A 27,457-nucleotide genomic window follows, 5' to 3' on the forward strand; every position below is an offset into this window, starting at 1 on the left:
GACATTCACTTGCGGGACGTGCGATCTGCTCTACGCGCAGTGAATCCGCTCGTCCAGCAGCACTGTCGCGTGCCTTTACTTTCCCTACATCACTGCGTTTGATCCAGACGGACTAAGCTTGAGATGCCGCGTATGTTACGCGCCGCGTCCTCTTCCACCGACTTCTCTCTTCGCGCGCGTTCCATTTTCCGCAAACGCTCTCCCCGCCAGCATGGCACCCAGCACGTTTTCTTGACTTTCCTAACTGCCACGATACCCTTCTTCTCTCACCCCTACAAACTATACACGCTCCTTCGCCATCGTCTCGAACGGGTGACTCGACTATCCCACTCACCAAGCATTATAGCTTCTTGCGCTGCAGTGAGTGAGCAGCATGTCCACTAGACGCATCGTTGTCCCCCTCAGGCCAGGGTCCGATGGAGATGCCACCCACAAGCCGACCTCGCCGTCCTATTCAGAAGTAAATCCGCCAACGATTTACCTCGAGCGGCTTGCCGCACAGTGGATGCAGGCCAGGGGTGAGGCAGTTCCCGGAATGATCTATATCTTGGAGCGATTGCCGGCGGGATATGCACTCTTCCAGCGCCCGCGTCCAAAAGATCAAAAGATATATGATAAGTATCTCTACGGCCACCCACAGCACAAACCATTCGACTCACCGAATCGCTTCTTTCCCCATTTCCAATACATCATGGAGAATGGCGGGAGCAGCCTGGGCTGCCCCTGCACCGTCTGCAACACTAAAGGAGGTGTCCTGCCGAAGACGGGGCTTACCAGCGGCTTCTTCTCGAAAGGCGGCTCCAGTAAAGGCGGCTCCAGTAAAGGCGGCTCCAGTAAGGGCGGCTCGAGTGGAGCATCTTCACGGACGTCGACCCAGAAAGCCGCCCCGGTCGCGACAGCCCCGGTCGCACCTCAATTCAAGGGCAGACCGAAGATGATTGGGACGGGTATGGATACCAGCCGAGTTGATGAAGAAGGCACGCCTGACGTCTATCGGAATCTCATCGACAAACTCAAACGACATGGTACGTTGGATGAAGCTATTATGGAACCCATGAGCCTGGATTGGAGAGCGGAGCAAGAGATTCTTCCAGGTGTCCTCTCCAAGATCAAGAAAGAGCCGCAATGGGTGCCACGAGCTGGTGATATCGTGCTGTACGTCCGCGAGATGCCATACAATGCTACGTTAGTCCGGCACCCCACTACCGGAGTGTACGTGTTCTACGACCGCCACCAGAAGACGATTCTCGATGTACCAAGGTGGGAAGCTGGACTCGTGGGCCAGACTCCTGCAGAGGCACTTCAGGAGGGAGAGAAAGATTTCAGTGTCAGCTATTCCGGCGTGCGAGTCGAGCCGCTTCCGAGCCCTAATAACCCCGACAAGAGCCTCTCTAAGAGGTACAAGTACGTTCCAGTTCATTACACTCGCCCGTTCAACCTGTGGAAAGAATACCTGGAGCAAGTACCCCAAGACAATTGGCATCCGACTATCAAAAACGCCTTAACGGTTATGTCGACCATGTCGCTCGTAGGCAAACATCGCTTCCACGGAACGTGGCCCGAGGCGCAGATCCGATGCCACGGCATCTATATCGGTTCAGAGATGTTGGCTATTGGTGATACCGTTCGCCTTCTGCCGAAGGCGCATGGCGAATCGGTCTGCACAGACGTCCTCGTCATCAAGTCCATCCGCCTCAAAATCCTAAACCTGGACAAGGCTTCCACCAACGACTACGATGAGGGCAGGCCATACAATTCTGAGGCATGGATCTACGGAGCCGCATACACGACGGAGCCCTCCCGATCAAGCAAGGAATGGCTGACCGATACGAAGCCTCCAAAATCCGCGCAGAACTACCCAGATATGTATCCGTTGCATCCGCCAAACAAAGAAATTGCAGTCCCCTTCTCGCGCGTCCTAGGCCGTCTTTTTGAGCACGACGCTATGCTTCTCTGGCTGAACTCCGCGCCGTCACTGGACGAAGGTCGCGAGGGCCTCCTCGAAGCTCGTGCATTCGGTAGGGCGCACGACAACCGCATCACGCAATCCTTCGGCGCGACATGGTACTGGGGGGACACGCGATCCGAGGCGCTCGATCTCCACACCATTAACGGCCTTGAGGTCGGCAAGTCCGACACTGAGCGGGACCCCGGTGCGTGGCGTAAGAAGATCAAAGTCATGGACGGACAGCCAAATGCACAGGTCAAGCTCGATGCCGGACACAAAAGTCTGAGGAATTTCATGGCACCTGCGACCTCGAAGCTACCCGTCCGACGCCAGAACTTACTGCCCAGCAGCAGCGATTCGAGCAGCGGCGGAAGTTCCCGGTCGGGCAGGAAGAGGGAGGCTAACGATGAGAGTAGGAACGAGGAGGAGATACGCGAGCAGATGCGTATCATCGAGGACGACGGCCAACCAAGCATGTCGCAGAAGAAGAAAGCGAAGGTCATGGTCGTCATCGACTGAGGGGATTTGTTGTTGCCAGAACTAGACTATACGTGTACTATGGTACGAAGGAGAACAACTGTTGCTTACTATCGCGTCCTGGGAGGGCAGCTGCAGACATCGGTCTGTCTAGCATGGAGCATGTCTACGTTGTCGGAAGGAAGGCGAGTCGGAAAGCTAGGTGGGCCATGTATTTCGGCACAGCATGCGTTGTGGAGCCCACGACTGACTCCGTGGAGAAACAGTGTGCGTGGGGGGAGTTAGTATACCCTATGTTTATATCGATGCGTGGTTCAGAGGCAGTCTAGTGTACATGGCTGGCTCATTGGAGGCATGGAATACCCACAGAGGGCGGATCAGATCAGATCATTGACTGGCCATGGTCCTCTGTGTGCACTAGTTCGAGAAATGAGATCAAACAAATATGCAGCGACGATTATTCAAAGCTGAGATGTAAACATCCCTTGTATTCCTATCTACCTGAGTACATTTGGGAAGAATACGCGACTTCCCATTTCTAAGCTCCCAACGCCTGCCCATATCCCGCGCCAGCCATGTCCGGGTGCACGCCAGTCCCAAAATACCTCATACCCAACAACGCTCAAGACTAGGAGAGCGACACGGATCGGGCTCTGGAGTATCAAGTCAGTCCAGCCGTGGCGGACTTCTCGGCGTCCTCCGCCAGGTAAACCTCCTATTGGTCACAACGTTCCTGAGCACGCGCAGATTGCGCGACCACTAGTCATCGGTCTGCATGTTGTCCTCATCTTGCTCCTGCTTTGCCCCTTCCTCATCTGCTTTCTTCTTTCTATCGGCCTTCTCGTCGGCATCGCCCTCACCATCCTTCATCTCCTCATCCTCTTTAGCAGGTGCTTGGGCGGTCGGCGGTTGTGGGCTCTTACTCGTGCGCTCAATGCTGGGTCGGCCGACCGCGCCCTCGATGTCGAGAGTTGCGCTTGCCTTCTGAGGACCGGTGTCTTCCATGCCGATCATTTCGGGGCCGCGGGCGTGGGGCACTTCTTCTTCGCCTTCGACGGTTTCGATGACTGTGCCTCCGCCTTCCACTTCACCAACAGTGGACCGGTTAGGGTTCGAGGTGAGAGAGTGCGGGTTGTTCAGGACAATGCCGGCTTCTTGCTCCTGGCGCAAAATCTCGCCTTGTGTGACTGGGCCGGTTGAAGGAAGCGTCTCGCCGTCTGGATGCGACGATGCTATTTGGGCTATGTTGCTCACGGCCGAGGTCGGCGGAGGCGGCGGCGCACCGTTTCCATTGAGCATACCCACGCTTACTGTCTCGATCCTCCCAGCGCCATTTGGGCCTTCAACCATCTCTGTGCTCTCAGATATGAGTTCGTTCTGGCCCCGGTTTTGCAACCACGGTATGGGTGTGAGCAAGGCGCCGCCGAGCGATTCGTCGGAGCCGAGGGCTGACTGCGGTGAGGAGGCTGAAGTGGTGCCATTGAGGAGGCCGGTGGCGGTAGGAAGGACTGCTTGAGGAAGGGGGAAGAGGGTGTTCGGCGAGGACACGGAGACGACGCGGTCGAGCGCTCGAAGGTATGGTGGGAGGAATCGATATCTCTTCTTCGGCTCTAGGATGAGCTCCGCTAACCTCTGGATGGTGTGTGGGGCATTCTTCCCGAAGTTCTTAGAGAGTGCCGTCCGTATTGACATGTAGAAGTTTATGGTCTCTTGCGGGAAGCTACCGTCTGAGGCGGACTCGAAGGCTGGGACGGGCGGTCGTGGAGAGGTATTGGGCGCCGCATTTTCCTTATCGCCGGTTTGTGAGCCCTGACTTGAAAGCGTCGCTTGCTGGCGGGGGGGAGTGTTTGAGGTTGACGAGGAGTCCGAAGTCAGAGGAGGCCTGGGGAAATCGTTGATTATCTGCGCAAGGTCAGCGTTTCGAATCGAGCTATTTGGGGGGTGCGCTGACCTCATCAAGGCGATCTAAGATGTACTGGAGCGTCTTAGGCCATTCTGCCCTGCAATTGACAGTCAACAAACGATGACGGAGACGGGTGGAGGGGCATACGGGTCGAGCGAGCCGTCGTCGGCGGCCTTCTGCAGGACGAGCTCCGCTATACAGACATCAGCATGTGACCTGGAAGGGCGGAGCAGGGGTGCGGTACCAGACGTCATGGGGTGATGGCGGCAGGTTCACGAGCTGCGACACTCGGTGAGCGGAACGATGTCGAAGCACTCCACCTGCGACCTCCAGAGAGACGCGATCAGAGCTGCGCCACAGGGCGGGAAGGGAAACTCGGAATCGAGAGAAGCCAAAATTACGGACGCCACGCCAGAGGGCCGCGAGCGCGCCAATCAGCGGAGACGCCACGGATCAAGCCGCTCAGCAACAACGGCTGGCGGTGTCTTTGCGAGGGCGGAGCAGCTGAGGCGGGCTTGTTCGTGCGGCTGTGCGCGCGCCATGCCCGAAGTGGAGCCCGCCAAGCGGGCCGCGTGAGGCATTCCTCCTTTCACCGCGGGTGGTGAAAAGCGCAGCGTCCCTTGCGCTTTGGATGTTGTCTGCGATTCCCCTCGCTCTGCGCATCGGCTATCGTTCCCAGTACCTAGTACACAGTTCATATCATATCCTCAAGCGCCTGGGTCCCCCGCGTAGCGCCCTGCGCACCCTCAGCCCGCCGTCTCCACACGCCGGCGCTGCCCAGTTCCATCCCCCATCAGCGCTACCCTCCACCACCGTTTCCATAGATATCATCTCGACACACTCGTCCGCTGCTCTTCACTCCCGCCGCTCGCTCGCCACCCGCCGCACACGACGTATTATTGGATTGCTTTCCCTGCCGCCGTCGGTCGCTGCATCCTCCCTGTTTCGGCTGCCAGCCCGCTCTCCGCACAGCCAAGTCGTCAACCGTCGAGGTTTCAGAGTCGCGCGAGCCCCCGAGCATAACGCCTGCACACAGAACAGGACGACCCGTCCGTTTCAGCGTCCCAGCACGCCGCCCGCCGCGCCCGCCGTCGATTCGCTGCACCGCCAACGCACCGCAGCAGCGCACTGAAGTGCTTCACACCGGTCTCAGCTGTGCTTCCAACCCTCCCCAACCGCCGCAACCACGCACCGCCAGCAGTCGCACACTCGCTGCCCGTCTGAACACAGGCACGCACCGTTGAACCACTTAACCCACCCACTTCAGCCGCCGCTCGCGGCTGACCATTCTGCCAAAATTTCTCACCACGAGGCGCGAGCATCCCTCCTCGGAGGCCAACCTCTGGACCGCAACTACCAGCCTTACGCCTTCCCGTCCTCTTCCTACACCCAGCAGCCTTACGACGCCCAGCCCGGAGGCTACCACCACCGCGAGGGATTCCCCACCCAGCTCCCACCGCCCGTTCGACGATCGAAAAGGATGTATATCCCAAATACCAAGTGGACATGGGCCTTCATGTTGACGGCCATTGTGCAGGCCGTCGTCGCTATAGGCCTGGAGGCGTACGTTATCCGGCTGCTCTAAGAGACCCCAGACTGACCATAATTACGCAGATATGTCTTTGCAAAGTTCCAAACCAGCCTGCGCGACAACATCCCCGAACACCACAATGAGACCCGGACCATTCCAACATATCTGGCCGTCTTCATGTTTGGCTACATCTACCAGCTCATCCTCGTCTATGACGCCCTGCAACAGAAGAACACTATTCAGGTCATTGGCCTTGTCCTCTACAATATTGGCATTCTTATCTATGCCGCCATTCAGTTCGACCAAATTGACGATGCCGTCAAAGGTTTGGCTTCTGGACGATTTATTGAAGGCCCCCTGTGGAGGGAGCTTCGACCGGAATTGATTGCCGAGCCCATTCTGATGGCCGTTGCAACTGTCATCTTCGCCTTCATTGCATGGAAGCTGTACGACGAATTTGCCTGGACCATCTACAAGCATATCAGCGCCGATCTGCGGATGAAGAGGAGGTATCTGACATATCAGGTAAGCCGGTTACAGAATCCAATCGAGATCACTGCTGACCGCACCAGATTTATATCGCACTCCTCAAGTTCGACTTTTTCTTCTTCCTTGCCTTCACAGTCCAGTTCCTAGTTGTCGTCGAGAACACGTCCACAGTCGAGCTTGCGCTTACGGCGGCGGCGCTCGTCATCACCTTCGTCCTCCTCTTCCTGGCCGCCTTCTGGGTCCGCCGAGAGTCCGTTCCCGGCATGATTCTCGTCATAATTGTCTACTTCATTGCCCTCGCCTACTTCTTGTTCAAGCTCGTACGCATGTACGCCGCGGACGCACAGCGCCTCGAAGACTACAAGCCGGCCCGGAAGTCGTTGACCAGCTTCGCTGTCCTGACAATTCTGCTACTGCTGGTCACGATTGTTACTGCATGCATGTGCACTCACAACTTCAACAAGGGTCTGAAGCCGCACGTCAACAGCAAGAGCGTGAGGCAAGGCGACGATAAGACGGGCTACAGCAACGAGATGCCGTCTCTCAGCGGACCGACCCCCACCACACGGATGGAGATCGACTAAACAGTTCTTTGCTTCTCTTTTCGTCCCTTTACTTCTAAAAACACCAACAGGAATTGTTGGATTGCGTTCTGCGTGCATAGCTCTGGTCCGGCCACGACCGGAGCAAAACAGGCGTCTGGAGCATGGAAGGCTTTTCTTGGAGGGAACAGTCAGGAACAGGAAGTGGGCCGGAGCTGGAACTGGTCGAGCTCCTGGAAGACTGGATTATACCACGTACTACTTCAAACAATTTCGATGTCTAATGACGGCCTTTGTATCTCCGACTGACAGTCTTTTCTTTACGCTTTGCCAGTTGGCGTCTTTTGTCACAAACTATATACCCCGACCTGAGAGTCTTTCTGTCTGATGCGTCAGGACTCTGCTGGCTGCGGGGAGCATTAGATTGATGAGGGTCAACCAAATCAACCACTTGGAATGGGATTTGCTTTCTATTCATGTGCAGATTAACTGCTGTGATCGTGATGTATCAAACTGTTGCTGCTTATATCAGCCCAAAGACAAATCCAAGCCTCCGTCTCCCCTCAAACGACGATTATGACGACGACAATTGGGACACTCCTGATAAGCGTAAAAATAGCTCCCCGCTAGCTGTCAACGATGCCGGTCCTGTCATGCGCGAAGTGGGTCCAAGCTCCTACGCGCCTGCCAGGGTCTCACAGCTAACTACATCATCGCTTGGCCCACTCCGAGTGGAAGCTTTACTTTTGCTTCCTCTTCCCCACAGCGACTCCCTTTCCACGCCACTATATCGAATTCCTCGGATCCGAAGATTAAGGAATTGGTCTGCCTGAGGTCAATTGCAAACATGGTGTTACGGTGGTGAGTGAGAAGCCGGGCTGGAGGGGTTGTGCGGTTAAGGTTGGACGAAGCTAATTGAGAGGAATATAGGTATCAAGCGAAGCTGAAGAGCGCGCCGTTGTTGACGCAGAGTATTACTACTGCGGTATGAGGTTCCTCTCCATAACCGTTTTCCCTCGACTCCGATTGATTGCATGTCGACTGCGTGGGCTCGAAGGAACGGGCTCGGCACACGAGCTGGTGCAAGCACAATTGGGGCATATCAAGTCCACCAGAACAGAGAGAATGAGAGGGCTAATAATAAGAGCAACAGGTACTCTTCGCAACCGGCGACGTAATGGCGCAACAAGGCGTCGAAAAGCGCGGTCTCTCCTCGCACAACCTCGCCCGCACAGGCCGCATGGCCGCCTACGGCGGCGCCGTCTTCGGCCCCGCGGCGACAAAATGGTACGCCTTCCTCGTCAAGCGCGTCAATCTCTCTAGCAAGAACGGCACCATCGCCGCGCGCGTCGCCTGCGACCAGTTCGTCTTCGCGCCCGTCAACATGGGCATCTTCCTCAGCACCATGGCGTACCTCGAGGGCGCCAGCCCCCGCGAGCGCCTGAGCAAGGCGTATGTGCCCGGCATGGTGAATAACTTTCTGCTGTGGCCGTGGGTGCAGGGCGTCAATTTTAAGTATGTGCCGTTGGAGCATCGGGTGCTGGTTGTGAATTTCGTGGCGCTTGGTGAGTCTATCTACCTTTCTATTTCGTTTCTCCGTTTTGCTTGAATGGATGTGGCACGGGGCTGTCTGGGAGGCATGCTATCCGTTGAGGGAGAGAACGTTGAAGGATTGAGAGATCGCGGCTAATGTGCAATAGGCTGGAACTGCTACCTTAGCTACCTCAACTCGAGCGGCGGCGCGGATGCGCAGCCGACGAAGGGCAAGGGGAAGGAAGGCGGCGAGCTGCCACCGTCTTAAGCCCAACCCTTCGCAATCCTACTCCTACCTCGTGAGCGCTCGAAGGCAACAAAGGGCAGGATGGATGGTAAAGCAATTCGCTGTATATACATACATGCATGCGGCGGCGAGGATGACATTTCGAGAAGCATATATATGGGCATGCGATACCCTTTCTAGGAGGAACAGGCCGAGCTAGGTCAACAGGTGGTAATCTCATCCGGGATACCTCCAACATGAATATCAAAACGAGCATTCCACATCATATATCCACCCCGGCATGAAGCGAAGTTACGACTTTTTCATTCATGGGGATGGATGGCAAAGCAGCCGACCATTAAAGCTAGACCGCATTCACTGAAATTCAGATCCCTTCATCACGCTTGATATACACAGGCACGGTCGGGTCGAGTTGAGTTCCCCTTTCAACATCCCTTCACATTCTCCCGCTCGCCTCCTCCCCGGTCTAGGATCACTAATGTACGTACTCTCGCTACACTATCCTACCAATCCATCGCATCCTATCCCATTCTCTCCATCGAGCCCCAAGAATCCCCTCAGGCGGTATACACGCCCTCCGAAGAAGAGAGAGAAGAGAAATAAAAATTAAAAGGGCTCCACAGCACACACGCACACACTATTCTCCTCGCTAAAAGAACAAAACCAGAGCTTATAACGCCACACAGACTTGAGGAACTCCTTGCTGATGCAATATTACCCTACTCGATCGCTTGGTACGAATTGAGGAACTCTTCTCTTCTCTCCTTGCTCTTGCTATTCTGACACGGGCCCTCCTCGAATACGGCGGCCTACGCGCAGCAGCCGGGCGAGGACGAATCAAGCCCGGACGCTCGCACGATCTAGATAACAATATGCCTGCCTCTTTTCTTCGCGCGTCTGTCTCGGACGTGCTATAGACAAACTATGCTGCCAAGAAATACTTCTTCCTCAGCTCATTCGTCACCGTTCTTCTCGACCCCGCTGTCTGCCCATCCTCCTGAAGAAATCCATGACCCTCTTCGAACTCCCGCTCGACCCTTTGTTCCCGCCGGATTCTTCATATGCGTCTGCGAACTTCCTTGACTTCTGCAGCACGCCCTTCCGATGCGACTCATGAGACTCGTGCGGCGCACGGTGACTTTGAACAGGCACGACGGGCTCGCTGGCTTCTGAGTCGTTCGTGTGATGGCGATACGGTCGGTTCTGCATCGATGGATGCGGTTCCTTAGGTCCAGGGAACTTTTCATCTCCAATCGGCGGCGCGTAATCGAACTGTGTCTGGTTCGCCGGTGCTGAGGAAGGTCCAGGCCGTATTCGCGAGCTACTCTCGTGCTGGCCGTCGTAAAAGCCCGGAACGTTGCTTCCCGTGGTGCTCTGACTAGGAGACCGGGATTCCGCTCCGCGTCCGAAGGCCATGCCAGGACGGGATCCGGCTCGTTGGCGGCTTGTAGCCGCCGAGCCCCGGCGATCCGAATGCGAAGTCGCCGGCATACTTTCTCTATGGCTCGAAGAGAACGTCTTCGAAAGCGACGAAGGCAAAAGCGAAAATCTTCTCGAAGACTTGCCTGAGTTGCCAGACTGATCTGTCGTCTTTCTCGAAAAGCCGAACGAGGTCCGTCGACTGGATTCGTTACTCTGTCGCCGACCGTCATCATTAGCAATGGGTCCAGGCATAGATGTGGGTGGGTAGGACTTCTGCGCCTTCTTCTCGTGCTGGTAGGTCGAGTTTTGGGAGGTCGACGATTCTTTGGGGTCTTGCGAATAGGACGGTTGACGGCTCGAGAACATCGACGTCACCCTGCCTAGGGTCTCACTAACCGTGTTCGAGCGCCTGTGGCCCTTCGTACCCTGCGACTCGGCTTGAATGGACTGCATGCGCTGTGTGCTCGGTTGCCCGATGCTCGGCTCGCCCATACCAGACTCAGCTTGAGCCATCGGTGCAGAGATATGATATTGCTTGCCCTTGGGTTGCGAGAAGCGCCCTTCGACATTCGTCTGAGCAACGGTCGCTGTAGAAGGCTGGCTGTAAGAATTTCCCCTGGACGGCAATCGTGGACCCAGCGTTCCACCAGTCGAAGGACGGTTGGTGGAGGTAGCAGGGATCGTGCCAAACGCTGTGTAATCGGAAACGGACCTCTGCGGTTCTCGCCCAGGCCTCGAAGGAGGCGCCATTGCATTGACAGCCGTAGGACGACCTGGTCGGGCATTGTACCCATCCGTGGGAGGGACCTCTGTCGGTCCTGGCTCCTTGACCCGTGACTTTGACGTCCCGGCAGTAGCCGTTGGAGGTGATGCCTCGCCGCGGACTGTCTGCGATTGAGGTGCCACGTATTCGACCTGAACGGTCCGGCGTTTATTGTCGCGGTCCTTCTTGGACTTTTCGGATTGCTGTTGGTTGATCTGCTCGCGTTTCTGTGTGAGTCCGCCGTGCACAGGAGACACTGCGGTATGCGCCTTTCCTGGCTCACGAACGGAGGCGCTTCGAGCAAGAGCGGGTGGGACGTCGAATGCATCTTCTTGTAAATCGGTTAACAAGAAGTCTAAGACAAAGATGGGTAAACACTTACGACTAAAGCCTGTAGACTTCTGGACATCGGCAGAGGTGGTAGTACTAGAAGTGATAAAGCTGACCACATGTGCGTAGTCACTGAGCCAGCTGTGCCGAGCGACCTCGAACAGATCCGCTCGTTTCCTGGGGTCGGGTACGAGTATGCGCTTCAGCAGGTCTCGTGCGTGTGGAGTGACGTATTCAGGGAAGGTGAGCGGAGTAGAGACGATGTACTTGTACAGGAGGTTGATGTTGTCGCCCTCGGGATTGGCTGGGTCATCGTCGAACGGTAGGTAGCCCGCCAGCATGGCGTACTGTCGAAAGTCAGAGTTAAATCAGGAATGGGCTCAAGGATGGGATCTTACCAAAATGACGCCGCAGCTCCACACGTCAACTTTTCGGCCAGTATACAGTGAATCGCTGACAACAAGCTCAGGAGCAGCATAACACGGGCTGCCGCAGCTAGTCTGCATGAGATCTCCGCGGCGGGTGCCCTCGGTAGCCTCTAGTCCCATAGCTTTCACAAAGTCTTTGTTGCCCAGATTGAACTCAATCTCCTCTCCCAGCTCGTCGGTCGGATTAAAAGTGTTTGCGAATCCGAAATCGGTAATGATGATGTTCCTGTTCCGATCAAGCAGTAGGTTCTCCAATTTGAGGTCGCGGTGAACAATGCCCTTCTTGTGTAGATAGCCCACACCGGAGATCAGCTGGGCGAACAGTCTCCGCGCCGCGCCGTCCTTCAGATATCTGTGGTTGAGGATGTAGTCAAACAGCTCGCCCCCTGACGCATACTCTAATATGATTCCAATGTGGCGCTCCGTCTCGACCATCTCGTGCAGTCTGACAATGTTGGGGTGTTCGAGACCTCGCAGGATCTGGATTTCGCGGTAGATCTTCGCCAGGCGGTTCTGGTTTCCGCCTAGAGTCTCCCTTCTTATGAGTTTGATAGCCACCTCAACCGAGCTGTCTTTTTTCCAGCCCATCTTCACTTTACCAAACTCGCCCTCGCCGAGTGTCTGTCCTAGGATGTAGTTGCCAAAGCGAGACCGTTTCGTGGAGCCTTCTGACCTGGAGTGGTCCTGCCGTCTCTGTGCGCCGCCGCGGCCGCCATCGTCGACGCCCTCGCTGCCAACGAGGCCGAGGCCCGTTATCGGTGTGATGTCCGCCCCGGATGCTGCGGGCACTGCTTCTGCCTGCCGCGCCTGTTCGCGGGCAATATCTTCCTGCGGGTCTGCTACTACGATCCTGTTGATCACGGTACTCTCTTCGCGGGGCAAGTTTGTGCCCGTCGGAGGCTGGCCGACGGCGGATGCGGAACGGCTGTGGGAGGGCTGTCCGGGAGAGTGCTTTGACCTGCTGGCGCTGCCCTGGTGACGCGGGCTGTCCTTTCCTTTTCTGCGGGACTGGGCTGCGTTCGCAGCAGCATTGGCGCTATCTTGCGGTGCCCGCGGGGTCGCCGGGCTGTTGTTTCCTGCTGTAGCGGTGGAGGGCTGGTTGCGGTGCGAAGACGTGCGCGGGGGAGGCATAGGAGCGCTGGTGGTCGCGATGGCAGCAGGGGCCATCGCTGGGGATGACTGCGTCGACGGGGGGAGAGGCTGCGCGCGGGGAGTGTTCAGGGTCGAGTTGCCAGATGCGGCTGGGGAATGGTGAGTGTGCGGAGTGGTTGGCGTGTTGGGCGACGCGCCATTGCTGGGACGGCGTGCGGGCTTGCGCGAGGAGCTGGGTGAGGCTGCCGCGGGCGATTGCTGTTGATAGTACTGCTGTGCATGCGGCGACTGGGACTGCGGGTATGCTCGGTTCGATATCGCTGGGCCGCTCTGCTGCACGGCGGCCGACGACATCCTCTATCCTCTGCGCTCGCGGAGGACGGGCGGTGGTGTGGGAGCGCCTGCAGTCACACAGGCGGGCGAGCCGGACTTGCGCAGGGCAGTTCTCTCAGGCACGGCGGGTGGGTCGTCGCGGGGAGGTGAGGTGCTCGCTACCGCAGGACAGACGCATCCAGGCGCGGCGCGAGGTCGAAGGGCTGGCGGGGTGCTCAGCGGCGAGCTGGGGCGATGATGCAATTGCGACGGAGCGGCGACAGCTGGATGACGATGGGCGCGGTGGTGGTGGTGGTTGCCCTGGTGAGCCCTTCACATGCGCGCTGCGGCGGCGGATGATAGCGAGCGTGCCGGGCTTCAGGCGGCGGCGGTGTGCTGTCTGACCTGCTCTGGGGCGGCCGCCTAGCTCAACGGTTGCCGTCGACTCGAAGGTCGCGCGGACGGTGGATTGGACTGGCCTGGAGGTCTTGACGTGAGTGGAGAGGGAGCACCGAGGGCAGGAGCGGCTGAGGTGCCTTCCTAGCGAGATTGTGGCAGCAAAAGGGGAAACACAGGTCGGCATTACAGACGCTCGAGGCACAACAACGCGCACAGGAGATAATAATGCTCGCTCGCCGCGCTGCAGCCGGGCCCTCCCAGCAGTCTCGAGCGATTGCGCACTTGCAAACCGCGTCCTTGGGCGCCGGGACGACAGCGCTGGGCGGCTGCTGCTGCTGCTTCTCGTCGCAGGGCAGCCACTGCGCGCGGCGGCACCATCTGCACACCTCTCCCCTTTGGGACCGGCAGGGGTGCCGGCGTAGCTGTTTCAAAACCATGCACCGCGCAAATTGCCCTTTATGCCATGCGCCGCGCCGCCGCACACAAAGCGTTGCCGTCTCGACATCATCCATCGTGTCTCGAGCATCGCGACCGCCCCATATCTGTCCTTCGGCGACGCCAGGAGCAGCGCGAAGCCTTTCCGCCATGCCAATACGTACCAATCACATCCCCGCTGGACCGATGCCCTCGTGGGCTGGCAGGTAGAAAGACCACCTCAACCGCACCGTCTTGCAGGGCTCGAGCTGAAGCACTGCCAACAACCGCCCCCTATTCACGCTTGGTCGAAAAGCAGGACGCGTTCTCATGGCCACCATCAACAACAACAACAAAACCTCGTCGCCAACTGTCTCTTCCTCGGGAGCCCAGAGCCCAATCAACACGCCCTTTCCCTGCCCTTTCCTCCCTTGGATCCCTATCGCGAGAACATCAACAACGCGCTCGCGCTGGAGCAACGGCTCGCCGTCTGCAAGGGACACACTAGAGCTTACGGCTACATTTCCGAGCCCGCTCGCCAAACCCACCAATCAGCGTCTGCGTCGGAATGACTCGCAGCGCATTTGCTGCAGAGCATTCCGAGCGGCCCTTTTGCGGCAGGACGGGATACGCTGGCTTGTGTCGGGACCTCGTGAACTTGGACGTGAAGCTAGGCAAAATTCTACAATTTTCTTTTTTAGGCCATCGGCGCTGCCGCTGGGCGAACGCTTTGTCAGAAATTAATCGGGCGCTTGGGGCGGTAGACACCCTCGTCGCTGACCTGGTGCGACTCGGCTCTAATTGCTGCAAGACATGACTTGTGCTGGCGCCCGGGTGCACACTGGAGGCCTTTAGGCTCTGTTCTCTGCTCGCACATGGTGAGTTCAGGGAGGTCATGGATAGGCAGACATCACATTCCCTCTTTGACGTCATTCGGAAGAAGTGGTTCCTCTGGACAATGCCCCTTTCTACTCCAGACGGCATCCTTTTCTCCGGACCTGCTATCCTTTCCATTATCCACGCGTAAGACTCATATCCTCTCAGATCTTGATATCCGACGGCACGCCAACCTCCATGATATCCACGCCTTTTTGCAGCTCGCTCTTCTTGGGCATCTTGCCCCTCCTCATCAGCTCGGCGCTCTGCGTCATATAAGGATCCTTCATCATAGAAGCCACAGCAACCACCTCCTCGCCTTGAGTATAGTATGCGACAAACGACGGCTTCGACGTATCACCTGTGATGACTACGTCATCATAGCCTGTTGGGCATTATTAGCTTCAGTAGATTGATATGGCGGTGGAGCAAAACGTCTTACCACCCACAGTGTTGCCGCAGTACCGCAGCTGCGAACCTAGGGCTGACCAGAAGACGGGAATGAAGGGCTTGGGTTTCGAGCCCGGGTTGTTGATCGAGTGTGCGACCGAGCGGCCGGCGTTCTGTGCGACGTTCCAATGTTCGATTCTAATGGGCGATCCGTTACCCCCAGGGCCGTGGTATGGGTACCTGCTCGGTGTTAGCTCCCTTCGAGGAAAGCGCATCTCTCTTTGACTGACGTCGCAATGTCGCCAATTGCGAACACATCGGTCAAGCCCTTGACCTCGAATGACTCATTCGTGTTCAGCGAACCGTCCTTCGCCAGCTGTACGCTTGGGTTATCCTTCAGGTACTCTGTTGCAGGCGCAACACCGACGCCTTCGATGACGAGATCGGCTTCTAGCGCAGTACCGTCCTTGAGATGCACAGCTCCCACTTTAGATGAGTCGCTCTTTGAAGGTGTGGCCTTGTCGACGCTGGCACCCATCTTGAACTTCACACCGTTCTTCTCGAGCAATCCTTGGAAGATCTGTCCGACTTTGCTTCCCATAACACGCTCCATGGGAGCTAGAAAGAGGTCAGCATGGGCAAAACGACCAAGTAAAAGAAGCAGGAAACCCTACCCGACTCCATGCCAATAATGGTTACATCATTCTTCATGCTCGCCAAGCAGTTGCCGACCTCCATACCAATGAAAGAGCTCCCAATGACGACAATCTTCTTCCCGTTATCACCGACAGCCTTGAGGATATTCTGTACGTCTGGAATGGATCGTAGCGTGAATACGTTGCCCAGGTCTCCTTTCAAACCTTCCAGCGGCAGCCATCTCGGGGTTCCGCCCGTCGCCAGGACCAATTGGGTGTAGTCGTACGTCTTGCCGGACTTTGTCGATACGTTCTTGCCCGCGAAGTCAACGCTCTTCACTTCGTCGTCGATAATGTCAATCGAAGCATCCTTGTAGAACTCTGGCTGTCGCCACGCGAGCTTCGATAGGTCAGCTAACAGGGCCTTGGACAGCTTCGTGCGGTCGATCGGTCGGTATCCTTCTTTTGAGAGCACGGTTATGTGTCCCTTGTATCCTCCACCGCGAAGTCCCTCGATTGCGCCGAACGTTCCGGAGCCACTAAACGATCCCATCAGCAATTGGCTACAACTGAGGAGAGAAAAGCCAGCTTACCCGCCAATAACGAGAACGCTCTCGTTGCTCAGGGTCGAAGCCGAACACTTGATGTTCAACGGTCGCCTGTTCATCCTCAGGGTGTCCTCATCGGTCTTGACGTAGACGGCGCCGTTCTTCTCGAATACCTCGTACTTGGTGAGCGGATCAGGCGCCGGTGCGTCTTCGACATCTCCGGTGGAGACATTGAAACAAGCTGGTTCAGATTAGCTCAAGTAACATCAATGGAAGCATGGAATACTCACCGCCGTGCCATGGGCAAGTCAATCGTCCATCCGGGGTAAGAACGCCCATCTTCAGAGGCGCTCCATAGTGAGTGCAGTTTGCTGACATGGCATGAACCTTGTCCTGGACCTTGCACAAGAGCACCTTTCCGCCCTCTACGCCCTCAACTTCGACCTCCTGCTTCTCGCCATTCTTCATGTTCAGGGATGAGACTCCCTTGAGCTTGAATTCTTGCGCCATGGCTCTGATGGTTGTAGTGAATGCTGCCCTTTGTAAGTTTGGATGGACGCGGGTATGGAGCTTGAATGAGCTTCGCAGTGGCGCGAAAAGGCGTAGTGACTGCATGAAACAACGCACAGGAGATGGAGCGAGAGTATATGAGCTGTACAGCGTCGGCGAATGCACGGAAGCAACCCCGCTGCTTACGCTGCGCGTTTTAGGCGTGCTCCAATTTGGTGCGACGCGCATATCATGGCGACGTCACCACTCTAATCGATAACGGGGCGTCGGCAATTGGCTCGCTTCACGGGCCGTCCGAAAGCCCTTGCCGTTGCCGATAACTCCGCAGTTGCAGCCATCATCACCGTCTAGTGAGCTACAATCACAGCGTGCTGCATTGTCATTGAAGCACTCTTCGGTCATCCCGAATATCCTCTACCCTTTGCATGGCATTGCGCTTCACGATGGCGCGTCAGTCAGACCTGCAAATTCCAGCAACCATGTGCCACTGACCGCCGCAGACACCACCTTTCCCTCCGACCTGCCCGTTCCCCCAGATGATGGCGCCTGCGCGCATCTGCCCGGGTCGCAACTGCCCTCGATTCTGCTTCCTGCCACTTCGGGCGAGCGAGTTGATCTATCAACACTGAGGGGCCTCACGATCCTATTCTGCTACCCGCGCACCGGTGCTCCGAACGAAACTACACCCGCTGAATGGAACGCGATACCCGGCGCGCGCGGCTGCACTCCACAATCTTGCGGTTTCCGGGATGAGATGGCAAAGCTACGCCAGCTGGGTGTCGCCCATCTCTTTGGCCTGTCCACACAAGACACGCCGTATCAGCAGGAGGCTAAGGAGCGGCTACATCTACCATACGATCTGCTATCGGACGAGAAGCTGGAGTTTACCAAGGCTCTCAAGCTGCCAACGTTTGACTGGAAGAGCAGTAGTCTCGTGAAGAGACTCGCGCTGGCCGTCGTGGACGGCAAGATAACCAGGGTTTGGTATCCTGTCTTTCCGCCGGACAGGAATGCGGAAGACGTTGTAGCGTGGCTGGAGTCGAGATAGTGAGGGTTGTTGAAATTCACGCCACACTGGGCGTGCTGCTTCTAGACGTCTAAGATTAACTCAGCGGCTTCCAATTCTCGTCATCATTGCCTCCAAAGGGGAGGCTTCTATGCAAGCCACAGAAACTTGGAGGTCCGCACGATACCCGTCAACGCCACGGCCGCTACTCGCGCGCGTGACTACCCTGCTGTGTCCAGACGGTCGTCCTCATCAAGACTGTCGAGCAGAAGGATTTCCGAGCGGAGCGCCGGCCGTCGTATCGACGCTTAACAGCACTCCAACTACCAAGCGCGGGGCAGATACCTGTTTCGCACACCACGGCAAGACTTCGAGCGCTGATGACTGGACGGCCCTCAGCAACGCGACAGCCGTCACCCCCGAGCGCGAGGCAGGCATGCCTGCGGACGACCCTACGACAGCAACCATAACCAATAGCCTCCCCCCTTACCTGACCTTTATGCCCTTCATTGCACCCTCGCAAGGCTTGGCTCCGCTTGGGGCGTGGATAGATAGCGATGAAACGAGCGGTATATAAAGATGTAGGAGTGTCAGCGCGAAGTCGGAGCGGTACGTTGGTTTGGCCAAAAGTCTGTTCGTGTGGAATGGGCATCGCCAGCTCGGACCTGGGTGCCAAGAACTCTGCATACGCTTAGTTCCGGGACGACCTTTTCCCGCACCGGACTCCAACAACCCTCAGCTTTGACTCACGCCCCGCCCTCGACGTCCGAAACCACTACCTCAACTCGATGAACCCGTTTCCACAAGCATGACCGAAGAATTGCCCGACCGTGGTACTGTCCTTCCAGTACCTGGAAAACGGAACATACTTGTCACTAGCGCCCTCCCATACGTGAATAACGTACCCCACCTTGGAAACATAATAGGCTCCGTGCTTTCAGGGGATGCTTTTGCGAGATACTGCAGAGGCCGTGGTCTGAACACTCTTTACATTGGTGGCAAGTATTCAGCATAGCTCCCATGATATTATGGAACAGGAGTCCTAATTCTTCATCTTTGCAGGGACGGACGAGTACGGAACAACAACAGAGGCAAAAGCACTCGTAGAGAAATGCACACCGCAAGAGCTCTGCGACAAGTATCACGCCATTCATTCCGAGATATATAAATGGTTCAACATCAGTTTCGACATCTTTGGCCGCACCACAACCCAGCTTCAGACAGACATCACCCAGGATATTTTCCTGAAACTAGACAAGAATGGCTTTTTGAAAGAACGGGTGACAACTCAGCTCTACTGCCAAGAGCATCACTCGTTCCTTGCAGATCGCTTCGTGGAAGGCGAGTGCCCTGCCTGCGGCTATCAGGATGCGCGTGGCGACCAATGCGACCTTTGCGGCCAACTTCTGGAACCTCTTGAACTCAAAAACCCTCGATGCAAAGTCGACGGTTCCACACCGATGACCAAGGATACAAAACATATTTTCTTGGAGTTGGACAAGCTACAACCCGAAATTGCAACGTTCTTTCAACAATCCGCCGAAAACGGCACGTGGACAAACAATGGCAAGCACATTACTTCGGCCTGGTTGAAGGAAGGATTGCAACCCCGCAGCATAACCAGGGATATGAGGTGGGGAACAGAAGTTCCTCTGCCAGGCTACCAGGACAAGGTCATATATTCATGGTTTGACGCTTGTATCGGGTATGTGTCCATTACAGCCCAGTACACTGATCAGTGGGAGAAGTGGTGGCGAAGCCCCCAGGATGTTCAACTGCATCAGTTTATTGGGAAAGACAACGTCGTCTATCATTCCGTGATTTTCCCTGGTTCTCAGATCGGCACTGGAGAAACCTGGACAAAGCTGCACCACCTATCTACAACAGATTACCTCACATACGAGGGTGGAAAATTTTCCAAATCACGTGGTATTGGCGTCTTTGGGGATTCAGCCCAAAAGACTGGCATCCCTTCTGACGTATGGCGCTACCACCTGCTCTCCCATCGACCAGAGACTGGTGATAGTGAGTTTACTTGGGATTCTTTCATCAGCTCTAACAACAACCTGCTCCTCAAAAACATCGGCAATTTCGTCAACCGTGTTCTGAAATTTGTCAACTCGCAGCACTGCAACAATGTTGTGCCAGACTGGACCGGTTACAATGAGGCTGAGTTCGATACTTGGAAACGGGAAATCAACGAGCTTCTCACGCAGTACATTCGTGAACTCGACGCCGTCAAACTTCGCTCTGGCTTGTCCACGGTCCTCCACATATCTCAGCAGGGCAACGCCTTTCTTCAATCGAATAAGCTTGACAATAGTCTTGCTTTGAATGAACCTCCGAAATGCGCCACCGTTGTTGGTCTAGCCATCAACTTGATTCATCTCCTTGCCTCCATCATAGCTCCGTACATGCCCGAAACAGCAAACTCCATAAATAGGCAACTCCGCATGGATCCACTTCCGATCCTCGACCATTGGGACGCAGATTCCGTCAAGCCCGGGCATGAGATCGGGAAGGCTGAATACTTGTTCAGCCGCATCAAGCCTGAGAAAGCAGAAGAATGGCGAAAACGTTTTGGAAGCGAAGAGGCTAAGAAGATTAAAGAGGAAGAAGTTGCGATGAAGGCGAGGAAAAGCGCAGCCATGAGAGCGGGGAAGATGCCGAAAGAACCAAAAGGATGAAGCTACACTGGCCATTCTCATCGACAAAATCGAGCAGGGTCCCCAACCCCCAATGGAATATGGGCATTATCGAGTAATTTCGATCTCCACTGCTAGATTCAAATCATCATGATATTGTAATTCAATCAAGTAGAGGGCCAGAAATTGGTGGTAGGAGCAGCCCAGAGCGCACCAGAGGAATTCACAAGCGCAAGCAAGGTGCATGTGGAAGCATTTAGGATTCAAATTCAAAAGTGGACGATGAATGGGACCCAAGGAGTGAAGAGTCTAACGTCAACAGAAACCCCAGCACCTCCATGTGTCTCTCTCTCCTCTAGTAACCTTGGGATGCTCAGACGCTGCCTCATCGAGGGCTGTGAGGCCGCAACTACAGTTATGACAATGATAACCTTGAAGGCTGTTAGCTTGATCATGAGAGTCCCCGTGCCAGGTACATACTAGCGCGGTTCGAGGGTTCCACCGCAAGAAAGGCATTTGGCCGTGTCGTGTTCGTCCAGCCAATTGCAGTCGTTGCAAACCGAGTAGCGCTGATCGACGGGTTGCTTAACTTAGGCGAGAGCCATGGTGTGATGGATAGGGGTGGGTAATTTGGAAAGGGCAAAAGTAATCGAAGATTGGTCATGCTAGAAATATTGAGATGCTGCAACTAGAGGGGATGCTGGCTATTGAAGCACCTTGGAACGAACGCGCCCCTCCTTTATACTTCAAGCCCTCAACTCTACGTGGGCGAATGATCAAAATAGGAAGCTGGAGAGGGCTACAGCGCATGTGTGCGGCGTTGCCGCAATATGGTTGGTCTATGTCGACGTATAAGGCTCTATCACAGCACTTGCAATCACTCTCATGCGTGCACCCGCGCCTAGAGATCACATTTCTATAGATGCAAACCATAGAATAAGAGGAAGCTGGTGGACAGTGCGACGCGGCTGTGGCGTGGTTGCAATGTGACACGACTTGATCGAGTAAAGTCGGTATGCAATATCTTTACCCATTTTTCATGGCCATCTATCTTGCTTTAGTCTATTGTAACTGGCACGGAGTCCAAACCTGAGAAGGGGCGGGACGAGCCAGCGCATCGAAGATGATCACCCCATGTCAGAACACCAACTGGAGGCGATCTTCAAATGGGGCGATAGAACTCAATCTGTTCGAACGCGAACTACTTGGACGCTTCAATAGCTGAAGCCACCCATGTGTGTTGTAGGCTCTCGGCGCATCTTGGCTTTGTTTGTTCCTACGCTGATAACATCAAGAGTCCTATCGGGAGACGAGGCATGATTGTATCAAGTATCGCCAGCTGAGTCCTTCATTCGATCACGCTACCGCATGCTTATATCTCCTTCGCATTCTCTGATCTATTCATTCAGTCAAGCCTCGATTGTTTGAAATTTGCGTAATCTTCTGCGGGCGTGGCATCTTGTCCCTACATTTGGATTGGCCAAACACCCTTCAGCCACCACAGCTCCTCACGCGCCTCAGCTTCAGCTGCCAATGCACGAGAACTTCAGCCTTTCCGGCCCCTCACTCAAAATGCCTTATCTTGCCGCCTCTCAGCCTCACATCTCCGCATCTCACCGTCGCGGAAGGATGCGCGTCGCTAGGTTTCGTTTCGTCCAGGAAAGCAAACGCGCTCGACGAAGGGTACCAATATTCCGGTGTTGACGTGGTCGGACTTTCGGCTGCGACGAGGCTGTAAGTAACGTCGTCCCAAAGCCTCACAAGTACTGACTTTGGCCGGGCAGTCGAGCCGTTGTAGCCATAGCCTTCACAATTCATCCCGCTTGCGTATCGCGATAATGTCTATCACCATTCCACCACCCTTCCATCTCCGTCAGGCCACCGCAGCTCCAAGCGCAAGCACGTCGTTTGCGGCATGTACTTGGGCAGGGCACTGTCTAGGAGACTCATGCGCGAGTAACGACGACTGCGACAACGATTGGATCTGTGTGAATAGGGTGTGTAGTCCCTGCTGCGAAACTCAGAGCACAACCACTTCCACTAGCGCCGCTACCTCGCAAGGCAAATCGGATAAGGGTTTGGACACAGCGGCCGCCATTGGCATAGGCGTCGGCATTGTCGCATTCCTGATACTATGTGTGGCTGCTGGGTTCTGGATCTGGCTTAGGCGAAGGAAGAGAAGTGCAGCGAATGAGGCAGCAAATGCACATGGCCCCGGATCTAATCCGTACGGTACGGGCAGCTTCCCAACGGACAGTGATCGAAAGAGACTATTTGAGACGACTGGTTCGTCTAGGGCGGAGCTGCCGTGTTCAAGCCAGCCTGCGGAATTGTCGACCGTGGAATTAGTAGAGCTTGACGCCAGCTCGCGCCCGCACACGCAGAAGTATCCCGTCCCACCTCCGGACCAAGTCGCGACACCAACGGCTCCCAGATATCGTTTTGAGGAATACGTACCTGCAGGCAACCATGTGCCGGGGCAGTGGACGTACGCGCCTGTCATAGATGACACTCAGTCATACACATCGCCACGGTCAACGACTTTCACAGCCGCTCCTCAACAGCAGGCCTGGGATACAGCTCCAGCACGACTACAACATGCAAGTCCAGCTTCCAGCCAGACATCCAGTTTCCGATCCCGTCAGATGTATGCGGCTAATCCCACGGACCCCTCCATCTCATCCAGGTCGACGACACTTGTTCCCAGCTCTGCAAGCCCAGCGCCGACAGGATCGTCCTTGGGCCCGCCCAAGGCAGGACCACCTCGTCACCATCCCAGCGATCGATCACATCTGTCATACCGAGGGCGAGGTGGCTTGGAAGATGATACCGGCTTTGTAGCTGGTGACGATCCAAACGAGCCCTACACGCTGTTTCGCTGGCCTAGCGCTTCGCCGAGTACTTCCCGTTATTCGCCGCGTTGAAGCTTCCTTCCAGACCTGGTTCCTCAGCCGGCTGTGCGGTGCTCTTCCCGAGAATCATTCCAGTATCCGGTTCTCGGGATGCAGCAGTACAGAAAGCAAGACGATCAAGCCACCGAACGGAGGTGGGAGCGAACTGCCTTTGATGGAAGATGCTCGTTCCGACTCCCAGCCAATGAGAGAGCGACCGGACAGAACGATCCCGCAGTGGAGTCTACCCACGCTTCTGAACGCGGGTCGGAAGGTTTTAAGCTTAGGGCGTATGATTTTGGTGGGGACTCATGAGAGCTAACTACTGAAAGTCGAGGCACCCGCCGCCCTCTCGTCCCGACTTCCCGCCAATCACCGACCTCACCCCCCGAGTTCTCTACCCCGCGGTCTTGTGGAGCTCGTGTGGAGCTCGTGTGGAGCTCGTGTGGAGCTCGTGTGGAGCTCGTGTGGAAGTCTTGAGAGCGGGACGGAAAGACTTAAAAACAGAGTGGCTTTTTTCCGACTACTAAGCTATGTACTAGTGGCGCGCTGGACACGCTCTGCGCATGACGGGAGATTGGTCGGAAAGTTCGCAAAATCGAGCGAAAGTTTTCATGAAGAAGTTTTGAATATACTCTATCTTTACTCTTCTTCTGATACGAAGATTGCAATCGTCCAAGAATGCTTTGTCTGGGTCGTTCAATGAACCGCAATCTGAAGATTAGAGAGACATTTGTCTGTATAAATCAAAGTCCTTCCGTGGTCGGATGGCTCAAGCTACCGCCAAGCCGGGTATGGTGGGAGCGCGTCGGGTTGGCGTTGTGGGGAAAGAACGCCGCCAGTAAGCCACATGCAGTCCCCGCCTCGTACATTTCGTCATGGGCGTTGGAACGTTGTGCGGCGTTCCTCTGCATGTACGCCCGACGAAGAGTGCCTGCTCCGGGTATCACTACCGTATTTCCCCACTTAATGCACAGACTCTACTTAACGCACAGTTTAAGAATAGCTACTACTACCACTTTTAAAGCTATATAGCTCTATATAGATCTAATTATTATAAGATTTTTTAAAAAAGTATTCTTAAAAACTTATTTAATATACTTTACTAGTAAACTACTTAATATACTTTACTAGTAAACTACTTAACGTACTTTATAAGTAAGCTAGCTATATAAGTAAGTTAGCTACTTTTACTAAGTCTCTACTAAAAAGCCGCTATCTTAGTTAGATTACTCTAACTCTAAGCTACTTAAGATAAATCTAGATAAGCTATCTAACTTATCTATATTATCTTTAACTATCTAGTACGTTTATATATTATACTCTAGCTTACTATAGTATCTATAGCGTTACTAAGCTAGCTAGCTATTATAAGAGCTAGCTTTATAGTCTCTACTACTATAAGTATTCTAGAACACCTAGCTAGGTAAGTTAGCTACAGGTAGCGCTATCTCTATAAGCTATAAGAATAAGAGGTGCTAGTAGAGTAGATTAGGTTAAATTTAGCTATCTAAAGGTAAGAAGTAGAGAAAAGGCTCTAAGAGACTCTATATATAGAAGTACTAAGCGCTAAAACGCTAGGCTAGGTTATATAATAAGGTTATATAACTTAAGATTATATAACCTAAGGTAAATCTCTAAACTAGACTATTATATTACTCTCTCTTATAAAAAGAGCTTGTCTCTAAGCTCTAAAATACGCCTTCTAGGTCTCTCTTCTTCTAAAACTCTTACGTTATACTCTTAACTATCTCTTTTAGCTTATAGTAAGTATATTTATATTAGTTTTAAACTAGAAGCGCTTTTATAGCTACTACCTTCTCTCTAGTTACTCTATTCTTATAGAGATTTAAACTAGAAGACTTATTTTCGCGTTAGTAGAGTAGCTTTATTATAGACTCTTTTCTTAAATAATACTATAAGCTTAGTAAGATCTTAAATTACTTAGTAGCGTCTTTACGTTACTCTTATATCTTCTACTCTTATAGGTTTTAAATTCTCTACTATCTTCTCTAGAGTCTTCTCTTTTTTATACGCCTTAATCTAAGTATCTAATTATAATAGTAGCTCTAGCTTATTTAGATATACTATATAAAAGTCTTTTACCTTATAGAGAGTATTAATAAAGCCTATAGTATTATACTAGATAGAGTTAGAATTATAAGTAACCTATATAGCGTAGTATTAAAGATAATTTTAATAAAGATAGCTATCTAGAATTTTATATATAGACTATTCTAGATTACTATTAACTTTAATAGATAGCTACTTAGGCTCTACCTACTCTAGTAATAGCTCTAAGGCTTTTCTTAGCTAATTAGTATAAAAGATATTATGTATACGTATATACGTAGATAGCTAGAGCTAAAAGAAGTAACTCTTTATAGTAATAATTAGGTAAAAGCTATATATCTATTAATTAAGCTTTATACTAGACTAATCTATTAAAAAGCTATAAGGTTTAATATAGACAAGGTTATCTATAATAAAATTAGGTTTTTAGTACTTTTTATTTACTTAGAGTATCTACCTAGCTTACGCTTTTATAATATTACTTTATATAATTTTAGTAGCTTTTTTTATAGCGTTATATTACTTTTTAGTAAAATTCTAAGCTTTCTAGTATAAGAGATACTTATATAGAATAGAGATTTTTATTATATACTTCTTCTAATTCTAGTAGTATATTAGCTAGTATCTAAATTTAATTTTATATACTATTAATTCTATAGTTTTATATAGTAATATAGCTTATACCTAGTCTATATAGAGTAGAAGATCTAACTAATTATTCTAGTAGTAGTTAATAAATAAACATAGACGCTAATTAAAATATTAATTAATAATCTCTATATTTCTATTAGTTTACAAGTAGTACATAGTAGAGAGCTTCTACTTAATTTCTATAAGCTAGTAGAGCTTATCTATAAAGGTAGAGGTAAACTATAGACTATAATCTAATATAATAAATCTAGAAAAACTATATATACGCTAGATATATTAATAATATAGCTTTATAGTATATTAAGCTATAATTTTCTTATAGTAGAGTAGAGAAAAGCTCTACTTACTTAGCTAATCTATAATAACGTATACGTAATTAAATTCTTTCTTATTAGAGAGAAAGCTCTTAAAATCTATAGAGACGTTCTACTATACTCTCTTAGAGATAGGTAGAAGCTTTAGAAGATCTAGTATCTTATTATATAGAATATAGCTCTACTAGTAAGCTTTATATACTACTATATATATATTAAAGTCTTCTTATATACCTAGCTAGTAATATTAATCTTATAGTAACTAAGTAGTCTTCTAGCGTTCTAGATAGGTAGTTACCTAAGTAGTATATATAGCACGTATTAGATATACTTATAGGTAGTTAATAGTAGAAACTATTAATTAATTTTAATAGATTAATAAGCTAACTTCTATTTTCTAGGTAGAGCCTAATATAGTAGCTTTTTCTTAAGCTAGCTATAGAAATTTATCTAATTAATTAGTAGTAATAACCTAGTTAATTATAGTATAGAAATCTTCTATAGAAAGTACCTCTATAAAGGTATTAGTAGACGTAATTTCTATAACGTTGCTTACTAGCCTCTTAGTAGCTAGAGTAGCTAGCTTACCTAAAATTCGCTTAATAGTAGAAAGGCTAATTTATTTCTTACTTAGAAATACTCTTATATAAGTAGTATAATTCTTTTTCTTTTAGGTCTTAAGTTCTTTTTACTTTTATAATAACGCGTTAGCTACTATATTAGCTAATCTAGGTTAATAGATAAGCTTAAGGTTATAGTTAGTAATATTATTAGTCTAGTAAACCTACCTTATAGTAAGTTTCTACTTAGTTATAAAGTACTTAAGAGCTTAATAGTTAGTTAATACTATAAATAGTTCTAGATCTTATAGGCTAATTAGCTAGCTTCTTTATTTCTATATACTAAGAATAACTACTAGTATTTCTTTATTATAAATACTATAATTTATCTAGATAGTATTTATTATCTTACTAAAGAAAGCTATAGGTTACTAGATACTATTCTCTTAAAGCTATAAAAGAACTCTAGTAACTACGCTATCTAATACGTCTATCTTAACTCTTATTTATTAATAGAGAGAGTAGTAA

General features: G+C 52.3%; 13 protein-coding genes across 13 annotated transcripts; 7 read left to right on the forward strand and 6 right to left on the reverse strand.

The window, feature by feature from the left end:
- The first annotated feature begins 17 nt into the window (after window positions 1-17).
- Window positions 18-2,866, forward strand: BU26DRAFT_521103 (uncharacterized protein). The gene has a single exon (XM_033829453.1). It carries the CDS (start codon window positions 374-376, stop codon window positions 2,465-2,467), a length of 2,094 nt encoding a protein of 697 aa, XP_033681660.1. The 5' UTR covers window positions 18-373; the 3' UTR covers window positions 2,468-2,866.
- A 111-nt stretch (window positions 2,867-2,977) lies between these two features.
- BU26DRAFT_552631 (uncharacterized protein) lies at window positions 2,978-4,808 on the reverse strand. The gene is made up of 4 exons (XM_033832160.1): window positions 4,573-4,808; window positions 4,476-4,521; window positions 4,377-4,425; window positions 2,978-4,327 (listed from the first exon to the last, which is right to left on the reverse strand). Exons 1-4 carry the CDS (start codon window positions 4,580-4,582, stop codon window positions 3,185-3,187), a joined length of 1,248 nt encoding a protein of 415 aa, XP_033681661.1. The 5' UTR covers window positions 4,583-4,808; the 3' UTR covers window positions 2,978-3,184.
- A 113-nt stretch (window positions 4,809-4,921) lies between these two features.
- On the forward strand, window positions 4,922-5,634 carry BU26DRAFT_50854 (uncharacterized protein). Its single transcript, XM_033827090.1, has one exon. It carries the CDS (start codon window positions 4,960-4,962, stop codon window positions 5,458-5,460), a length of 501 nt encoding a protein of 166 aa, XP_033681662.1. The 5' UTR covers window positions 4,922-4,959; the 3' UTR covers window positions 5,461-5,634.
- BU26DRAFT_50855 (uncharacterized protein) lies at window positions 5,635-7,051 on the forward strand. Its single transcript, XM_033827091.1, has 3 exons — window positions 5,635-5,891; window positions 5,943-6,384; window positions 6,432-7,051. Exons 1-3 carry the CDS (start codon window positions 5,809-5,811, stop codon window positions 6,930-6,932), a joined length of 1,026 nt encoding a protein of 341 aa, XP_033681663.1. The 5' UTR covers window positions 5,635-5,808; the 3' UTR covers window positions 6,933-7,051.
- A 550-nt stretch (window positions 7,052-7,601) lies between these two features.
- On the forward strand, window positions 7,602-9,044 carry BU26DRAFT_460580 (uncharacterized protein). Its single transcript, XM_033825037.1, has 4 exons — window positions 7,602-7,751; window positions 7,821-7,875; window positions 8,044-8,455; window positions 8,591-9,044. The coding sequence occupies exons 1-4, from the start codon at window positions 7,738-7,740 to the stop codon at window positions 8,689-8,691; spliced, it is 582 nt and encodes a 193-aa protein (XP_033681664.1). The 5' UTR covers window positions 7,602-7,737; the 3' UTR covers window positions 8,692-9,044.
- A 586-nt stretch (window positions 9,045-9,630) lies between these two features.
- On the reverse strand, window positions 9,631-13,059 carry BU26DRAFT_567013 (Pkinase-domain-containing protein; the record flags this gene model as incomplete). Its single annotated transcript, XM_033833603.1, has 3 exons — window positions 9,631-11,186; window positions 11,238-11,532; window positions 11,584-13,059. 3 exons carry the CDS (start codon window positions 13,057-13,059, stop codon window positions 9,631-9,633), a joined length of 3,327 nt encoding a protein of 1,108 aa, XP_033681665.1.
- Window positions 13,060-13,252: 193 nt separating this feature from the next.
- Window positions 13,253-14,283, reverse strand: BU26DRAFT_50933 (uncharacterized protein). The gene has a single exon (XM_033827140.1). The coding sequence runs from the start codon at window positions 14,001-14,003 to the stop codon at window positions 13,446-13,448; it is 558 nt and encodes a 185-aa protein (XP_033681666.1). The 5' UTR covers window positions 14,004-14,283; the 3' UTR covers window positions 13,253-13,445.
- Window positions 14,169-15,066, reverse strand: BU26DRAFT_50874 (uncharacterized protein). Its single transcript, XM_033827108.1, has one exon. The coding sequence runs from the start codon at window positions 14,842-14,844 to the stop codon at window positions 14,335-14,337; it is 510 nt and encodes a 169-aa protein (XP_033681667.1). The 5' UTR covers window positions 14,845-15,066; the 3' UTR covers window positions 14,169-14,334.
- Window positions 14,597-16,975, reverse strand: BU26DRAFT_521108 (uncharacterized protein). The gene is made up of 6 exons (XM_033829454.1): window positions 16,570-16,975; window positions 16,325-16,520; window positions 15,771-16,270; window positions 15,387-15,714; window positions 15,149-15,336; window positions 14,597-15,091 (listed from the first exon to the last, which is right to left on the reverse strand). The coding sequence occupies exons 1-6, from the start codon at window positions 16,787-16,789 to the stop codon at window positions 14,871-14,873; spliced, it is 1,653 nt and encodes a 550-aa protein (XP_033681668.1). The 5' UTR covers window positions 16,790-16,975; the 3' UTR covers window positions 14,597-14,870.
- Window positions 16,976-17,232: 257 nt separating this feature from the next.
- BU26DRAFT_567015 (thioredoxin-like protein) lies at window positions 17,233-17,837 on the forward strand (the record flags this gene model as incomplete). Its single annotated transcript, XM_033833604.1, has 2 exons — window positions 17,233-17,239; window positions 17,290-17,837. The coding sequence occupies 2 exons, from the start codon at window positions 17,233-17,235 to the stop codon at window positions 17,835-17,837; spliced, it is 555 nt and encodes a 184-aa protein (XP_033681669.1).
- An 81-nt stretch (window positions 17,838-17,918) lies between these two features.
- Window positions 17,919-18,558, reverse strand: BU26DRAFT_50948 (uncharacterized protein). The gene has a single exon (XM_033827149.1). The coding sequence runs from the start codon at window positions 18,445-18,447 to the stop codon at window positions 18,001-18,003; it is 447 nt and encodes a 148-aa protein (XP_033681670.1). The 5' UTR covers window positions 18,448-18,558; the 3' UTR covers window positions 17,919-18,000.
- On the forward strand, window positions 18,434-20,687 carry BU26DRAFT_50953 (methionyl-tRNA synthetase). The gene is made up of 2 exons (XM_033827152.1): window positions 18,434-18,793; window positions 18,858-20,687. The coding sequence occupies exons 1-2, from the start codon at window positions 18,604-18,606 to the stop codon at window positions 20,480-20,482; spliced, it is 1,815 nt and encodes a 604-aa protein (XP_033681671.1). The 5' UTR covers window positions 18,434-18,603; the 3' UTR covers window positions 20,483-20,687.
- A 1,260-nt stretch (window positions 20,688-21,947) lies between these two features.
- On the forward strand, window positions 21,948-23,677 carry BU26DRAFT_50971 (uncharacterized protein). The gene is made up of 2 exons (XM_033827167.1): window positions 21,948-22,174; window positions 22,225-23,677. Exon 2 carries the CDS (start codon window positions 22,279-22,281, stop codon window positions 23,362-23,364), a length of 1,086 nt encoding a protein of 361 aa, XP_033681672.1. The 5' UTR covers window positions 21,948-22,174; window positions 22,225-22,278; the 3' UTR covers window positions 23,365-23,677.
- The last annotated feature ends 3,780 nt before the right edge of the window (window positions 23,678-27,457 follow it).

This window comes from Trematosphaeria pertusa, assembly GCF_010094035.1.
Source record: "Trematosphaeria pertusa strain CBS 122368 unplaced genomic scaffold BU26scaffold_10, whole genome shotgun sequence".
NCBI classification, from domain to species: domain Eukaryota; kingdom Fungi; phylum Ascomycota; class Dothideomycetes; order Pleosporales; family Trematosphaeriaceae; genus Trematosphaeria; species Trematosphaeria pertusa.

Bases quoted from the DNA above. Each gene is read 5' to 3' on its own strand.
- BU26DRAFT_552631 (XM_033832160.1), bottom strand. The intron at 4,426-4,475 runs GTATGCCCCTCC...TGTCAATTGCAG, and splicing joins GACGACGGCTCGCTCGACCC to GGCAGAATGGCCTAAGACGC. The intron at 4,328-4,376 runs GTCAGCGCACCC...GACCTTGCGCAG, and splicing joins TCTTAGATCGCCTTGATGAG to ATAATCAACGATTTCCCCAG.
- BU26DRAFT_50854 (XM_033827090.1), top strand. From the start codon at position 4,960: ATGTTGTCTGCGATTCCCCTCGCTCTGCGCATCGGCTATCGTTCCCAG.
- BU26DRAFT_460580 (XM_033825037.1), top strand. The intron at 7,876-8,043 runs GTATGAGGTTCC...TAAGAGCAACAG, and splicing joins CGCAGAGTATTACTACTGCG to GTACTCTTCGCAACCGGCGA. The intron at 8,456-8,590 runs GTGAGTCTATCT...AATGTGCAATAG, and splicing joins TGTGAATTTCGTGGCGCTTG to GCTGGAACTGCTACCTTAGC.
- BU26DRAFT_50971 (XM_033827167.1), top strand. From the start codon at position 22,279: ATGTCTATCACCATTCCACCACCCTTCCATCTCCGTCAGGCCACCGCA.
- BU26DRAFT_50948 (XM_033827149.1), bottom strand. From the start codon at position 18,447: ATGCCCATTCCACACGAACAGACTTTTGGCCAAACCAACGTACCGCTC.
- BU26DRAFT_50933 (XM_033827140.1), bottom strand. From the start codon at position 14,003: ATGGCGGAAAGGCTTCGCGCTGCTCCTGGCGTCGCCGAAGGACAGATA.
- BU26DRAFT_50953 (XM_033827152.1), top strand. From the start codon at position 18,604: ATGACCGAAGAATTGCCCGACCGTGGTACTGTCCTTCCAGTACCTGGA. The intron at 18,794-18,857 runs GCAAGTATTCAG...TCATCTTTGCAG, and splicing joins GAACACTCTTTACATTGGTG to GGACGGACGAGTACGGAACA.
- BU26DRAFT_50855 (XM_033827091.1), top strand. From the start codon at position 5,809: ATGTATATCCCAAATACCAAGTGGACATGGGCCTTCATGTTGACGGCC. The intron at 5,892-5,942 runs GTACGTTATCCG...ATAATTACGCAG, and splicing joins GTCGCTATAGGCCTGGAGGC to ATATGTCTTTGCAAAGTTCC. The intron at 6,385-6,431 runs GTAAGCCGGTTA...TGACCGCACCAG, and splicing joins GGAGGTATCTGACATATCAG to ATTTATATCGCACTCCTCAA.
- BU26DRAFT_521108 (XM_033829454.1), bottom strand. From the start codon at position 16,789: ATGGCGCAAGAATTCAAGCTCAAGGGAGTCTCATCCCTGAACATGAAG. The intron at 16,521-16,569 runs GTGAGTATTCCA...AATCTGAACCAG, and splicing joins GACTTGCCCATGGCACGGCG to CTTGTTTCAATGTCTCCACC. The intron at 15,092-15,148 runs GTAAGACGTTTT...AATGCCCAACAG, and splicing joins CTGCGGCAACACTGTGGGTG to GCTATGATGACGTAGTCATC.
- BU26DRAFT_521103 (XM_033829453.1), top strand. From the start codon at position 374: ATGTCCACTAGACGCATCGTTGTCCCCCTCAGGCCAGGGTCCGATGGA.
- BU26DRAFT_50874 (XM_033827108.1), bottom strand. From the start codon at position 14,844: ATGGAAAGGATAGCAGGTCCGGAGAAAAGGATGCCGTCTGGAGTAGAA.